Raw genomic sequence first — 16,790 nt, 5'->3', positions numbered from 1 at the left:
ACACATGGAAGAACCATAACACTCAACATTCTTCGGGGTAAGGTGGTATGGATAAAAACAGAACTGCACTTTCCATAAGTGTACATCACATGTCTTTCATGTATAGGCCTACACATTTTAGACTTACACAACAATAATTCAACCTTATGGCCATGGAGTAAGGCCATATCTGAGTGAACTGAATTCATATTTCAGAAAGATAACCCTCTCATCCTCAATCTCCACCAGAGAGGAAAGCCAAAAGTTATTTTTGCCCGCCATTGAGAGAGATGTGACATGGAGCAGGGACTGCTGAAGTCCCTGTGTGCGATGGGGATAGCATCTCACAACCCAGACCTCAGACTATCCAAATAGAAACTTGATATGACCCTTGTACAGTTTCATTGATTTCCATCGCTAGGGAGATGTTTTCAAGTCTCGTGATTCCTGGTGAAAAAATGAATGTTGGTTTAGGGGGCTAAAACGGACACAGACATTTTTCGGTTGAAGTTTAGGCACATCTGTGTTTTTTCTGGTTGGCTTTGTTTTATGCAATTGTACAGTACTCTGACTTTGACTAGATGGGCTGGGGCTGTCTCTTGACTATGTGGGTCATGGGCATTGGCAGCTTGCGGGCTGCCAATGGGGGTTTGGAACAGAAGTTCATTGAGGGCAGGGCAAGGGTAAAAGTAGGATGGAGGGGCTGTGTGTTTGACAGGAGAACAGAAGAGGTGATTCATCTGACAGACTTTGAGGTGCGGTTTTCTGACATCCAACTAAAAGCGGCTGCAAAATGATTAAATGTAAATGTAACTTTGGTTATTTAGGAGCAACGTTTTTCAGTTACACTTGTCCTAAAGGTATTAGTGGTCATTCCATCTTTTGGAACAGTGACTGAAGTTTTATGTGCTTAAAATAAACATTAATATATTTCATTTTTTACCTCCTTCTCTTGTAAAACAGTGGCCACGATTTCAGTTTTTTTTGTGATGAAGTAAAATGAACGTAAATATTGAATGTCATTTATACTTCTACTTTCTGTGCTTTCAACCCACTAGGAATCCAGCCTGTCCGCTTTCCTCCAGGACCATCTCCAGGCCCCTTGCGGAGCCCCTGAGTCCAGGCCCATGTTGGAGCAGAGAGGCTGCAGGCTCTGTGGTTCCCAGCCAGGCCAGTTGCGTCAGGAGGTCATACACATGGTCCTGGACCGCGAGAGAGCCAAGTGGGCCAACCTGTCCGGAGCCAAGCCCTCCTCTGGGTCTACACCCACCACCAGAACCTCCTCCACCGCACCCCCACCACCCCCCAGCCCCCACCTCTCCACCAGGACACACAGACCCCCAGCCCGCGCCCTGAAGACCCCCAACATGGAGATGGGTCGCTGGGTGGAGGAACAACGTCAGCTGGCAGCCACCATGCCCATGTCCATATCCTGCTGTAAAGATGTAGAAGGAGTCCCCATATTCCCCTACCAGGTTAGGCTAAAAGCTGGTGGTTCCGGTAGATAGTTATGAACAACATACAGACCCCCTCCACTTCCTAGACCAGTAAAGATTGATAATCAAGATGGCTTACCTTAAAGTATGGTGCATGGCTATGGGCTCTCATCAGGCTGTAGATCATAACACATCCCCCAGGACAAGTGTGTCCCTTTATGGGCTCTCGGAGGTACCAGTGTGTTCTTACAGATGGACGTGTCAACCAGCTAGTGATTCATAGTGAGCCATCAAGCCCTATTAGATGCCGAGCAGAGAGCGTGTGCACTGTTACTGCTAATGGACGGGGATTGGCCAATGGTTTATGTCCATCATAAAACAGCCAGTCAAAGCAGAGTGATCAATAGGGTCTGGTCATATTTAACGATTTACTGGTGAAATATTCATCACGGAATGGGTAAGCCCATATGAGCAGGCTGTAAATACTGTCTGGATTAGAGTGGGGAGATATAGATACTGTAGAGAGTGAGTGTGTGGTTGTGTGTGTGTGTGTGAGAGAGAGAGAGACAAAGAGAGGGTGTGTTAGTCAGATCTTGCTTACACAGACAAGTTCAGGTTTCTCCATCAGTGCTTTGATCCGATAAAGTTCTTGTCTTCTACATTGTGAGGCCCTGACTGACTGGGTGTTTGAGAGCTGGCTTCTGAGTGTTTCAGAATATTCAACCTTCTACTCTTACATTCTTGTTGGGAGACGTCAGAGGGAACAAAGTCAAACATGCAGTTTAAATGGTGATCGCTTCTGTGTTGGTTGATTTGAGGAACCTGAGTTTGCAAGAGCGATGATGGTCGGACTGAAGGAGGAGAGGAGAGGAGGGGTATGCTTAAAGAGACCCCCCCCCTCCTCCTCCTCCCCTTATTCCAGATGTCAGTGTAGCCTGCGGCCCCCCATGGCACTAATTGGCATTACATGGCTGGAGGTTTCCTGTGGTGGCATTGAGAGAAGAGTAGGGTTGTTATCTTGCCCTAAAAAGCTGAAACATTGATGAGACGTGGGGCTGCAGAATGGGAACTATAAAAGAAGACCCTGGCTGTCTTCATCGCTCGCAGCTGGCTCACTGACTATGTTTGAGCACATACAGAGTAGGCTTTCAAACACACACACACTTATGTATACCCAGGCAGAAAAGCACACAGACTCACGCTCTCAGAGACGTACTGTAGATACACACACACATGCATCTCCCTCTCTCAAACACACACACACACACCCTCCCATCCTGGGGCTGGAGTCTCAGGGAGGCAGGGTTGGACTGGGTTCACACTCTGGTGCGTCAGCCCGCCAGCCCTGGAGGGCTGTGATGTGGCACGGCAGACACAGTGCCTTCACCAGGCCCCTCTGTGCCTGAGTCATGACTCCATCCCTGGGACAGTCACCCTGTACTGGGCGGCTAATGTTCTGTTTGTGACACTATAAGTAATGTGTCATTATTAACCTGTGTTTAGCCAACCCATGCAGATGTGTTTTCATCTTAACGTCTTATTTAAGACTACATGTGCTCCATACACTGATGCCTTCCTCGGTGTCGTAATAATAATAATAATAATTATTATAGAAAAATATAATAATAATCTCTCTAATAATAAACAATAATCTCCATTTTGCTTTTGACACAATTAATGAAGATAAAAAAGACAGGATTTGACTCATCAAGCGTACCTTCTGTACTTCAGGCATTGGACATCATAGAGTTAGAAGAACAAAAAGAAATGACGGGAATGAGGATGGCTCCTAGATTTAATGTACAGCTTGTTTCCCCCGACAACCCAACAGTGCCTTGCCTGTCTGTGACTCAATTATCACTAAATAAATAAATATACATGCATTTGCAGGCACCACACTAATGGATCTATGACTCTAATTTCCAACATAAGTTTACCAAGCCAGTCTAGGGCAGGTCAGTTTCACTGGGTTGGCCTGACAGTTACATGAAATGTGTGTATTCTTTCCAAAAAAAGCATGATGTGACACATGTGGTCTTTTCCACAGAGCATGGAGGAAAGCTGTGGGTCACAGGGAGAGCTTGTCTCCAGCCAGTCCAGCCCCAAGGCCCCCCACACGTCCAGAGTCATCTCTAGCATGGCCAATTCCTCCGCCATGTCCTTCCTGGTCAGGTACGTTGCCACCTGAAGGGGGACCGAAGCAGTAGACCGACACTCACAAGCCGGCAGGGTCAGAGGGGAGTCGTCTGGCTGACCAGTCTAAGAACCGCAAGTCAGAGATGTCTCCTTACAAGACCAGAACAAGACTAAACACATCAGCCCACTCACAATTATTTATCATTCAAATCATTTGTAGGATGATGATTGTGATGATTAAAATCATTAGTAGTAGTAGTCATGGTATGATGATGATTATCATTATTGTAAATATACTGTATTTACATTATTTGTTCCATTATTCAGACAAAGTGATGCTACATATACATACTTATCTACATAGTGATAATATGACCATCCTTTCGACAGGGCAGCTCAAAAACTCAACTTGTCGTCAAGGAAGAAGAGTTCAAGCTCCTCTCCCGCCTCGACTCATCCTCTTCCCCATTCGCCCCTCTGCTTCCGGGGTCTTCTCAAGAAGTCTCCTCCCCCCCTCCCCACCAGTCTCCTTCAAGCCCCCCCCAGAGTTAAAGACTCACCCAGCGCTGGCAAGGTAAACCTCAACCTCAACCACCGTCTCTTCAGAACGTCCTTCAGACTCATAAAGGGAAAGGATATGTTGGAGATCCTATATCAGGTTATCATGCCTCCCCCCCACTTCTTTATGATCTGGGGTAATGTGGTGTTAATGCCCCCATTTTGTTTCTGCCCTCCCTCTCCTGGGAATAGATAAATCAATATGGCCGCCCCGGTGTCTCAGGGATCTGCTGATGGGCCTGGTCTAGAGTTACAGACAGAGGCTGCGAAGACTGCTAGGCCACACCTGCCAAAGCTTGAGTACTTAGGACGCATTTCAGGGGGGGGGTGGGGGGTCTGGGGGTGGGTGGGGAGGGTTGGAGGTTCCTCTCTGAAAGGCTTCTTGAATAATTCAACCCCCATAAATAGAGCTTAAAAGATGCTCTGCATTGTTATGGAACGACTGCTGCAGATGGGGAGGTACTGAATCTCTCAGGTTTATCAGACAAGCAGACAAGCAGACAGATAGCTTGGAGCGCCCTGTGAGTGGTCAACCAAATAATGGCTGACCAGAAGGGACTAGAAAATTCCCTTTACTATTTAGCATCATCATGTTGTGTTGTGATTGAGGGATTGAGCTGCAAGGTTAAGCAGTCAGACAGAACTGCTCAGGTCTTTGTATCTAGCTCAACCTACTGTAAAAACCAGCAAATCATCCCTGTCCACTGTCTAAAGATGTATTCATCAAATACATGTATGTTACTGAAGCTATATCACACAGGAAACTGAGGATAATACTTAATGGCACAGTGAATGGGAGTCAGGTGGCTGAGCAGTTAGGGAATCGGGCTGAAGGTTGCCAGTTCGATTCCTGGCCGTACCAAATTCGTTGTGTCTTTGGGCAAGGCACTTCACCCTACTTGCCTCGGGGGAATGTCCCTATACTTACTGTAAGTCGCTCTGGATAAGAGCGTCTGCTACATGACTAAATGTAAATGTAAATACGAATAGAAAGAGGGTTTTCTCAAAACTTGATGGCTTTCATCAGGTTTTCATCCCAGGTTCTTCTAAGCTCCATGGCTGGTCCTGTTGAAGACCCACCGTCTCTCACAAAAATACAGAGTGACGTCTGAAACCTCTCCTCACTCTAACTTCCCAGCCAAATCCCTTTTCCGTTTAGCTTAATGTCTAACACCTATTTCAAAGAAGATGTATAAATAGAAGCGTAAAGCGGGGGGACTCGCCTGCTTTTGAGAGACTGCTGTTCCTGTCATCTCCAGCAGCTTACGAACAAAAAACACTTCAACATCACATGACCCATATTTACTGCCATTCATCTTATCCCTGCATGCCTGACTCCGCTATTCTGCACACTTGGTTGTTTATGCTGAACTGAGAAAACTGTTCTGTGTTTTGGATGTTGTTATTCGAGCACCACACTTGGCTCGAACACAAAACTTTACTTTCAACTTTCAGCTGGATTGTAGGAATTGTCCTGTCTACGAAAGGCACATATAAACCGAGTTGCAAATCTCGTCAATGCAGGTAAAAGTGGTGCTCCGAATGTGTCCCTCCTTTTCGCCCGACTCCTCCTCGCCTCCCATTCTCAGAGTGGACCCCTTCAAGAGAAGGGTGACCGTGATGGATCCAGCCGCCCAACGCTCCACACACACACTGACACACACACAGGCACTGGCCACGCAAGCCAAGGTCCTACCCAGGACCTACACCTTCGACGCTGCCTACCCTCTAGAGTCCGCCCAGGTCAGTGGCTCCATCCTGCTTTGTTATTTCTGCCTGATGACCTGAAAACTGATGGGATTTAAAATAGCCAGAACAGCCCAAGATTTGTGTATATTGTGTATGAATATGTACGTATTTGTGTTTGTGGGTTGGAAGGGTGTATCTAACTTCATGTGTGTCTACACGTGTGTGTGCTTGAATGTGTGTATTTGTGTGTATGTGTGTGTGTATGTGCATATTTGTGTGTAGATTCATGCTCATACGCCTCATAGCTTCATAGTATTTGCTAAATCCTTTCTCGTTTTCCCTGGATGTCTGTATTAGTAACGGTAGGATGAGTCCGTAGATGAGATGACTCCTGCTCCTCTGTTCCCTACCAGACGGAGGTGTGTGAAGGCATCTTGTCTGATGTCATCCGCTCTGTGGTCAGTGGGGCTGACGGCTGTGTTCTGTGTCTGGGAGATGATAAAGAGGGTGAGTTATCGATTCTGGCTGCAGCCGTTCAGACACCAACCATATGCACTCACACAGACATCTCTCAGGATCTTCTCTGTGTCTTCCCTCTGTCATTTTGCTTTCCATTAAAGAGAAAAATGCAAAAAAGGGTGGAATTTCCACTCTTTCTTTTTTTTATAAGTGGTGGGGGTAAGTGTCCAGGGTCAAGCCACTACATGAGAGTGCCTTTTACCACAACAAGACCTAAAGGGGCACCTTCATCCATCCATTTCTCTCTCTCTCTCTCTCTCTCTCTCTCTCTCTCTCTCTCTCTCTCTCTCTCTCTCTCTCTCTCTCTCTCTCTCTCTCTCTCTCTCTCTCTCTCTCTCTGTCTCTCTCTCTCTTCCTCTCCATTCCTCCACCTCCTCCCTCTGCTCCATGGTTGTGTTTTTATATCCCTCTCCTCCATTCATCCATCACATGGTGATGAAAAGGGAGAATCATCAATTATACAGCATAAGTGTTTTGAAAGCTTTCCCAGCCTGGGAAACATGTCAACATACCACACAGGGACCCAAATATTTTGCCAGGTGAACCTAGGGAACTAAAAACCAAATGGACTGGGAGGCCGAGCTATTAGCAAGATGGATCCCACTTAGCCACCCTAAAGCCTTTTAATAGATGACACAAATAAAACACACACACACACACTATAAGGACAGTCTCTCCTTGGAGCATGCTCCACACACATGACGCCACTTGCCGTAAATCTGATTAAATTAGCCTTGCCGCGTAGACGGCGGGCGGTCGGCTGCCAAAGGATATCAATCTTCAGACGTGGAATTACGTTCCAGATGAATAATGGCAGGCCAGTTCGCCTTTAATTGGAGGAAACCAATTCTCTTATCCTCATTCAATTAGCGTTTGGATTAGAGTGCGTAAACTCAGGGCCTACCTCTCTAGGCCATGACTGTAATATGCCACAAAAGTACCCCCCCCCCTCTCGTTCTTTCTCTCCTTTGTCCTGCTTCACAAGCTGGGTACTGTACATGATCAGGTGGACAAGGTCAATTGACCCCTGCAAATGCACTTTCAGTGCTGTGAAATACACCGTAGAAATGCACCAACAGTTAAGGAAAGGCAATATATTGCACTATTTTATTTCCAGAGGGCCTTATTTAGTTTGTCCTGTCAGATCTTCTTCATCTTGGGACAGAAATTACCAGAGTCTTAAAAGCTCCTTGAGCTGTTTTGTCTTGGTGCTTTTAAAATGTTAGTGCCATGCCCTGTTCACTTACTGTATAAACACCACTTCAGGCAAGACACAGTTCTTCCACATTTAATGTGCCAATGTGGTGTGAAGGAGTAAGTTAGTAATAAAAACACACACCAAAACGGTCTGTGTGTTAGTCACTAGTTACAGCGGCATCACTTAACTCTCTGAATTTCTACTGTGTTTACCAGGAAGGACTTACTCCATGCTGGGGAGTGATCAGAGCAGAGACAGCCTAGGGATCCTCCCCTGTGCCCTCGCCTGGCTCTATGGTCTCCTGGAGCACAGGGCTGGGGCTGGGACTGGGGCTGGGTCCAGCCTGGTTGTGTCTGTGTCTGCCATTGAGGTCTGTGGAGAGGATGAGACATTGAGGGACCTGCTGTCTTCAGTTGCTTCAGGCAAAGTTCAGGACAGCCCAGCCTCGGACATCCATCTGTATCAGGACCCCATCTATGGAATGCAGGTAAGATGAAGAGGTTTTCCCTCGCAGACAGAGAGAAGCACGACAGTTAAAATAAAGATAAGACGTGACCTACTGTATTTGCGAGGGGGTGACACCATCAAAACATAGATCTTAAAATAATAATCCCTTTTTTTATTATGGATGCCGCTGAGAGAACCATTAGATATTCGTCATTCCTAATTCAAACACAGAGTCATCCAGGACATGCAACTTGGTCACGCTTCACAGTCACAGTTACATAATGACACAGGCATTGTCACATTCAACATGTTATATTCATGTGATGGTTGTACACCCCCCGCCCCCCACCATCCCCCCTCCCTACAGCTCCGTAACCAGCGCGTGATTCATTCCCCCTCTGCCGAACACGCTGCCTCCCTTCTGGATGCAGCCATCGCCTCCCGCCGCCATGGCGGCAGGGAGATGAGCGGTGACATCACGGCGGTCCCTGGCTCACACATGTTCTTCACCCTCCACATTGGACGGGCTCCGGCAGACAGCAGCTGCAGCAGAGGTTGCTTCTCCCTCGCTGCACGTGCTCACACACCACACGTTTCTGTTGAGTTATTTTTATTCGACCAACAAAGGCACCAAATACAAGAATATGGAAACATACGCCCTAACGCATAGTAATATTATGCATTTTCTCATGAGTTGATGAGTATGACTACGCATGAGTATTCATTTATTCATTTGTCAGTCAGTGACCGAACATAACACGTTTGTTTTGAATATGAAGATGATTTGCATGTTGCTTAGGGACTAAGCTTGACCTCTCAGAGCTGCTCCAGGAAATCTTGGTTTTCTTGAAGTGTAATTCAGTCTATGCTTTTGTTCTATTTTCAACAAATCTGTCAGACAGTCTCTGTCATTTCCTCCAGTAATTCAATTACTGCCTCTTCTCTATCGTTTCTTCTTTTCTTTTTTGTCTCTCTCCTCCTCTTGTCCCCTATGTTCCCTTCTCCTCTCTTCTCTTCCCCTGTCCTTTCATCTCCTCTCTTCTCCTCTTCCCTCTGCTCCTCTTCTCTCCCCCCCTCTTTTCTCTTCTCTTCCCCTCTCCTCCCCTCTTTTCTTCTCTCCTCCTGTCCCTCTTCTCTTCCCGTCTCCTTTCTTCTCTGCTCCTCTTCTCTCTGCTCCTCTCCTCTCAGTAGTGGGGGGTTACAGCAGGCTGACCCTGATAGACCTGGCCAGCAGAGTAAAGAGGTCTGGAACAGCCTCGGACGGCCCCACTGCCCTGCCCATGTCTGAGCTGGGGAACACTCTACTGGCTCTGCTGAGTGGCAACAAGCACCTTCACAACAGGTCAGACTGGGGGCAATCTGTCATTTAAAAGCACAGTACCTGTAATGTGATCCGTAATGCAAATATACGGTTATGTGTAATGTGATCTGTAATGTAAATGTACGGTGTCCTTTCTGAGGGTTCCTCCTGTCTGAGGGTTCTCCTGTGTGAGGGTTCTCCTGTCTGAGGTTCTCCTGGGTGAGGGTTCTCCTGTCTGAGGGTTCTACTGGGTGAGGGTTCTCCTGTCTGAGGGTTCTCCTGTGTGCGGGTTCTCCTGTCTGAGGGTTCTTCTGTCTGAGGGTTCTCCTGGGTGAGGGTTCTCCTGTCTGAGGGTTCTCCTGTGTGTGGGTTCTCCTGTCTGAGGGTTCTCCTGTCTGAGGGTTCTCCTGTGTGAGGGTTCTCCTGTGTGCGGGTTCTCCTGTCTGAGGGTTCTCCTGTCTGAGGGTTCTCCTGGGTGAGGGTTCTCCTGTCTGAGGGTTCTACTGGGTGAGGGTTCTCCTGTCTGAGGGTTCTCCTGTGTGCGGGTTCTCCTGTCTGAGGGTTCTTCTGTCTGAGGGTTCTCCTGGGTGAGGGTTCTCCTGTCTGAGGGTTCTCCTGTGTGTGGGTTCTCCTGTCTGAGGGGTCTCCTGTCTGAGGGTTCTCCTGGGTGAGGGTTCTCCTGTGTGAGGGTTCTCCTGTGTGCGGGTTCTCCTGTCTGAGGGTTCTCCTGTCTGAGGGTTCTCCTGGGTGAGGGTTGTCCTGTGTGAGGGTTCTCTTGTGTGCGGGTTCTCCTGTCTGAGGGTTCTCCTGTCTGAGGGTTCTCCTGGGTGAGGGTTCTCCTGTGTGAGGGTTCTCCTGTGTGCGGGTTCTGCTGTCTGAGGGTTCTCCTGTCTGAGGGTTCTCCTATCTGAGGGTTCTCCTGTCTGAGAGTTCTCCTGTGTGTCCACAGAGACAGCAGGCTGAACATGCTTCTCCAGGAGTCTCTGGGGAACGTGAACTGCTGCACCACCGTGGTCGCTCATGTCTCTGACTCACCTGCACACCTACTCCAGACCCTCTCCACGATCCAGACCGCCACACGCATCCGCAGGACACTGAAGAAGGCCAAGGTCTGTCTGAGCAAAGACTCCTTTCCTTGTTCCTGCCCTGTATCGTTTTTAGCTAAAAGTTCAGTTCAATTACAGCCGTTTCACTTTATTGATTTGAATTACTATGACTATCCTTATATGTAGAGTCTTAGTTTTAGTTTTGCCTTGTCATTGAACTCAAATGTCATTGCCTAATTTACAGTCCTATTTTCGTCTCACACAGCATTCTACTTCCTGCTCCCCTAATGGGCGGAGCCTGAGCAGAGAGAGGCGAGGCTGTCGTTCGTTATCGCTCCGAGCCTTCCATTCCACGAGCGAAGTGGACATAGACCCGCCCATCCTCCGTCTCCACGGCGACCTGGACAACCACTCCAGCAGTGACCAGTCTTGTGATACGGTCATCCACGTTAACTCTGATGGTTCTGTCCAGTCCAGCCAGGTCCGGACCCAGGGCCTAGTGGAGTTTGTTCCCATCATTCCCTCCCTCCACCAGGGGAAGACCGAGCTGGAGGACTCTGAGCTGGCTACCCTCCTTCAGGAGCTTCTCAGCTTCTCCAGGCCAGAGGTGGAGAAGAAAAAGGAACAGGAACAGGAAGTGACCAAACAGGAAGTCCTCTCATCTCAGGGAGAAGGGAGTGAGCCTGAGAGAGATTGTCTGAAATGTGACACGTTCGCAGAGCTACAAGAAAGACTGGGCTGCATCGATGGCAGGGAGACAGGCCCCTCCACACTCTCATCAAACGAACCTGCCGTTAATATCACAACAGAGTCTCACAAGGACCTGAGCCAGACAGAAACCTCATCAGAGAAACAATCCTCCTCCCTGGATGTCAGCTGTGGTGAGATCAGTAACGAGGCCCCAGCCAGTGAGAAGGTGTCGGATGTCACTTACCCAGGAGACAGCTTCCAGAGGGAGGACTCGGGTCTTTATGACTGTGAGGAAGGCAGTGCAGCCAGCTCCAGTGAAGACCAGCCTAACCCCCCAGGTCCTCTCCTCCACCACACCCAGAGCCCCCATCTCAACGCCAGCCTGCCTCCCCAGCACCATGAGGTGCACACCCCCATCAGCACCACCACCCCCAGCTCACTCCCTCTCACCCTCGAGCCCCCAGGAAGCAAAGAAAGCTCTGAAGGTACGGATTGGCTGAAACCTGAGATGAGGATCTCACCAGCTGGCAAGAGCTCCCCCCTGTCTCCCTCCTCTCTCCTCTCCCCCGCCACACCCTTCTCCACCTCCTCCCCCTTCCTGGCTACCAGCGTTCTCCTGGGGGACATCCTACCCCAGCTACCCACGGAAGAACTCAGAGAGATGAAGGCCACCATCACGGTCACGGTTCAGCAGCCGCTGGACACGACCGGTCAGGACGAGCTGGTGTTCACCATGGTCGAGGAGGTGACCATCACCGGGGGTCTGGAGAGAGGGGGTCGCGGGGCCATTGTCAGGACCAGAACTGCCCAATCATCTGCTCCGGTTCAGGGATCTACTGGCACTCGACCAATTAGGATCATCAGTAACGTCAGTGCAGATCTCGCCGCTGACCGGTCCTTTGTCAAGGTTGTGGAGCCTCCCGCCGATCACCTGGCTGTTGGAGATGTGACTCCCACACGCCCTCGGCAGAGAGCAGAGAGGAGGGCCCTGCCTTCCTTCATCAACCCAACACTCAGCGACCTGACATGGGCTGGTGATGTCGAGCTCGGTCACGCAAGGACTCCTAGTGGAAGCACCGCAGAAGAAGAACCGTTGTCTGGACTGCAGCAAGGATGCAGAAAGGGGTGGTCGACACAGACGTCTGGAGCTGGGGTTGATGTAACTCCCGAGAGAGACCCCGGGACAAAGACCTGGAGCATGGGTCGAAGCTGTGGAGACGCTGTTTGCCATTATGACACACTAGAGAACAAAGCCCCATGGAAGACTCCCAACACAGACAAGACCCACTGCAGAGGCAGAGCGCCACTTCACTCCCCCAGTATCCCTCGGAGGTTCGGGGACAACTGTGACATCGCCGCAGAGAACCCCCGAGAGACTTGGTTACCTGGTTACCTGGTTACCGTGCCAACTGCCTTGAAAGCAGCAAGCCTGCCAAGGGGCTGGCATGATGTGACCCAACTGGAGAGTCAAGCTGGCAGAGGTGACTGTCATGTGACCGAGGACTTTAGGGACGGGATGGCGTCAGCCTTCCCTTTCAGCCCTGGCGCGACCCTGGAGAGACACGCTCCCAATTTGCTGTCCCCTGCTGGGCAGCGACGGCGTAAGGACAGCTTCCCCTTCTCCCCTGGGAAGAAACACAACAACACGGAGCACAGGCAGAGAACCGGCAGCGGCTGGGGTAGCCTGTCCGACAGCCCCCTGTTGGACCAGCCAAGGCCATCCAGCCAAAGCGCGAGTCCAGATCCAAGGAGCAGCGCTGGGAGGGTGAGGTCTCCCATGGAGGAGAGCAGCAGACTATTCAGTGCCAAGCTGGAGCAGATAGCCAGCAGGACCAGCTCCTTGGGCGTCTTGTCCCTGGACGTCCACACCCTGGACGGAGGCAGCAGCACCGCCTCCGTCAGCTCCAAGGGAAGCCACGAGGGGGAATCCTCCTCGTCCTCCTTAGCCCAGGCTAGCAGGAGTCCGCGGAGGTCTCCCAGGTCCAGCGACCCCTCCGCCTCCCCGGCTCAGTCCCCCAAACCCGGCCGGTCCAGGATCTCTGCCGTGGGGAAGCTGATGATGTCCGGCCACAAGGTGCACAGGCTCTCCAGCCCCGGCAGCAGGAACCTGAGCTTCTCCCCCAGAGCCCTGCGGCAGAGTTCCAACCGGAGCACCAGCCTCTCCCCGGACGCCAAGGCCCCCGAGCAGACGCCGCCCTCCTCGCCGGTAGCCGCACACACCTGGAGCCGGAGCCAGGCCCAGAGCCCGCGAAGCAGCTCCACCAAGTCTCCTGTTCACATCATCAACGGGCGCATCTCTGAGATCCTGCATCTGGGCAGAGACTCCTCCCCCAACCCCGCCTCAAGAGGGATGGACTTGGACAAGATGGCCGCTTCGCCCTCCAGGTCTAATACTACTTACACTTCCCCAAAATATTAGAACTGGTAACACAGCTGCATGTAACCACTTGACGTTTTTAAGTAAATCCGACATTCCAGTGTTTAGAGTGTACCTACTGTGTATGTCCTCTCTTTGTGTTCTGAGGTCGATAGTATAGCCTGGTCTGGTTCAGCCTGGCTGGTTATGTCACTCCATTCCTCACATGAGTCATTTCTCATTTTCGCCCGAACGTGTCACGCTGCTTTGCGTTCAGTTCTCCGGGAGAGGAGCTGACCTCTCACCCCCCGGCCCTCCCGGTCCCCTCGCCCTACAGCCGGGTGACGGCTCCCCGCCGGCCCGGCCACCTAAGCGGGCACACCAGCGACGCCACCAGCGTGCTGAGCGGGGAGCTGCCCCCGGCCATGGGCCAGACGTCGCTGCTGTACAACAGGAACAGCGTGGTGAGCAGTGGCTACGAGAGCATGGTGAGGGACAGCGAGGCCACAGGGAGCAGCACCTCCAACAGGGACTCGCTCAGCAGCGACCGGAGCTGCTCCCTGGTCAGCGTATCGGCACGCAGCGGCCGTTCTGCGCGGAGGAGGGGCAACGCAGGTGAGGACAGGAGCGTAGGGTAGAGCACAGTGGAAATGGATAGAATAAAATGGGATATAATAGAACAGAATTGAATGGAATGTATTAGAATTGAATGCGCTAGAACAGAATGGAATGGAATAAAATGTGTCAGAATAGAATAAACAGAATGGAATGGAATTGAATTGAAATGGGTCAGAATCAGTCTGGATAAGTGTGGATAATAGCACTCTGCACTGTTTAGCATGCTTGGTTTTGATGTGCATGCATGTGGACAGGTGCGGACTGTACCCAGGTATAATGCAGGAAACAAGCTGTCTGTGTCGACATCAGACGACATTCATGTGAAACGAGCATGAACAAAAACAACACGGACATCAAACATTGCTGTTGTTGTCCTTGTTGTGCCTGAACACACACTTCCAAACAAACACACACACACACACTCAGGAAGCAGAGTCATGTCTGTGTCCCCCACACAGGCTCGCACCCACGCCGTCCGTCCCATGACGCGTCCCTGTCCCTGCGGAGGTCTGTCAGCAGTGCCAAGGGGCGCTGGGTGGACCGGGGCATCCCTGAGGCCTACGAGATCAAGGTCTACGAGATCGACGATGCCGAGAAGCTGCAGAGACGAGGGGTGCCAGGAAAACAGGTGAAGACCAAATCAGAGATGCTCTTACATGACTCAGACCAGACCAGCCCTTACATGACTCAGAGTCAGACCAGAGATGCCCTTACATGACTCAGAGTCTGACCAGCCCTTACATGACTCAGAGTCAGACCAGAGATGCCCTTACATGACTCAGAGTCAGGCCAGAGATGCTCTTACATGACTCAGACCAGACCAGCCCTTACATGACTCAGAGTCAGACCAGAGATGCTCTTACATGACTCAGACCAGACCAGCCCTTACATGACTCAGAGTCAGACCAGAGATGCCCTTACATGACTCAGAGTCAGGCCAGAGATGCTCTTACATGACTCAGACCAGACCAGCCCTTACATGACTCAAAGTCAGGCCAGAGATGCTCTTACATGACTCAGAGTCAGACCAGAGATGCTCTTACATGACTCAGAGTCAGACCAGAGATGCCCTTACATGACTCCATACCCCTCTTTCAAAGGTTAAAACACTGTGTATACAGGTGTATAACCAGGTGGCGAAGGTGTATATGTGTGTATAATACGTGTCTGTGTTCAAGTGGGTGTGTACGTGTATATGTGTGTGTTTCTGTGAGTATGTGTGTATACGTGTGTGTGTGTATCTGTGAGTATACACGTTTGTATACGTGTCTGTGTATATATACTGTATACGTGTCTGTGTATATATACTGTATATGTGTCTGTGTATATATACTGTATACGTGTCCGTGTATATATACTGTATACGTGTCTGTGTATATATACTGTATATGTGTGTGTGTGTGTATCTGTGTGTATACACGTTTGTATACGTGTCTGTGTATATATACTGTATACGTGTCTGTGTATATATACTGTATATGTGTGTGTGCTGACAGGGGATCGGCAGTTTCAGCGCCAAGCTGAAGTTCCTGGAGCACAGGCAGCAGCGGATCTCCCAGGTGCGAGCCCGCTACCACAGCCTGAGGAGGGAGCTGGAGCTGGCCAAACACCACCTGATGCTGGAGCCAGGGCACTGGAACCAGGAGTGTGAGTAAACACTGTTGAAACGGGCAGTTTAAGAGTTGAATAAAGTGTTAAATGCCTTGATGTATTGTTTTTCTTATGGGTAGCTGTGTGGGTTTGTGTTGAACACCTTTTTTGTTGACCTGATGAACTGTGATTGTGAATTTCAAACAGTTTCTCTCTGACTGAGTTGTTTATGTTTTCTATTGTGTTACGATTTACGGTGGGATGTTCATTAGTCCTACATTAGGCTACATATTATTAGTGCATTCACAGTAAGCACAGCAGAAGATTAAGGACCAGAAGTGCTCAGTTCTAACAGTAACTAAGGTGGTCAGAGCCAAAGAACGGCCTGTTTTTTACTAGTATGGGTGTCCTATGGTGCTGTATGGTGTGTGTATGATATGGTGTGTGTGGCGTGCGTATCTGTGCGGTGCAGTCAACCTGTGGCAGACGTTCGAGGTGGACTCCCTGGAGCACCTGGAGGCCCTGGAGCAGGTGACGTCCCGCCTGGAGCGCAGGCTCAGCCTGTGCAAGGCCAGCGTCATGATCGTCACCTGCTTCGACGCCGCCAGCAAGCGCCGGACCAAGAGGAGACGCCGCGCTCCGCCGGAGCTGCCAGGCTTCCTGGGAATCTGAACCGACGACGTCTGCTGGTGTTTTTGTGAATAGGCTTAGTTTCAGGGTGCAATTTTGGTTACAAGCAGACCACTGGTATCCTAAAGTCTGTTTGGAGCTAGAGGATCTGGTTGTGGAGAGATTAGCTAACCTAGACCTGAGCCTAGGGGCTTGTTTCTCCCTGCAGTGTCTAGAGAATAGAGTAAGTGAGAAGTGAGAGAGTAGCCCGAACACAGCCAAGTTTTGTACTATTTCTGGTGCTCATCTGACTTCCACTTGAAAAGGGTGTCTAACGTAGTGCAGTTGTGAACAATGTTTGGAACGTAGTCCAGTTGTGAACATGTATCTTTGTTACCGTTGTGTGAGAAGGGAATGAAATCACTGTCTTCAAAAAAACCCACAAAGCACTTACTGAAAAGGGGACTTGAATGATGTATGCTCTGACGCATTAGTGATCAATACTCACTGGTTTGGAAAAGGATCAATGTAATCAGATACAGCACACACACATGTATGCATTTCATGCACAAACACACACGCAAATTCAAACAGGCAGATACAAACACAGAAAACGATA

General features: G+C 50.0%; 1 protein-coding gene across 1 annotated transcript; it reads left to right on the top strand.

The window, feature by feature from the left end:
• The first annotated feature begins 584 nt into the window (after positions 1–584).
• kif26bb (kinesin family member 26Bb) lies at positions 585–16,299 on the top strand. The gene is made up of 16 exons (XM_047022143.1): positions 585–662; positions 1,038–1,237; positions 1,307–1,454; positions 3,463–3,587; positions 3,942–4,125; positions 5,634–5,852; positions 6,212–6,305; positions 7,731–8,002; positions 8,330–8,516; positions 9,151–9,304; positions 10,212–10,371; positions 10,574–13,383; positions 13,632–13,969; positions 14,431–14,600; positions 15,469–15,619; positions 16,035–16,299. The coding sequence occupies exons 1-16, from the start codon at positions 585–587 to the stop codon at positions 16,232–16,234; spliced, it is 5,490 nt and encodes a 1,829-aa protein (XP_046878099.1). The 3' UTR covers positions 16,235–16,299.
• Positions 16,300–16,790: the final 491 nt, after the last annotated feature.

This window comes from Hypomesus transpacificus, chromosome 6 (assembly GCF_021917145.1).
Source record: "Hypomesus transpacificus isolate Combined female chromosome 6, fHypTra1, whole genome shotgun sequence".
NCBI classification, from domain to species: domain Eukaryota; kingdom Metazoa; phylum Chordata; class Actinopteri; order Osmeriformes; family Osmeridae; genus Hypomesus; species Hypomesus transpacificus.
The sequence above is the reverse complement of the archived record's forward strand: the minus strand, read 5'-3'. Positions and strand labels throughout refer to the sequence as shown.

Coding starts and splice junctions, on each gene's coding strand:
- kif26bb (XM_047022143.1), top strand. CDS start 585: ATGTGGGTCATGGGCATTGGCAGCTTGCGGGCTGCCAATGGGGGTTTG. Junction 10,372..10,573: donor GGACACTGAAGAAGGCCAAG/GTCTGTCTGAGC, acceptor CGTCTCACACAG/CATTCTACTTCCTGCTCCCC. Junction 15,620..16,034: donor AGGGCACTGGAACCAGGAGT/GTGAGTAAACAC, acceptor TGTGCGGTGCAG/TCAACCTGTGGCAGACGTTC.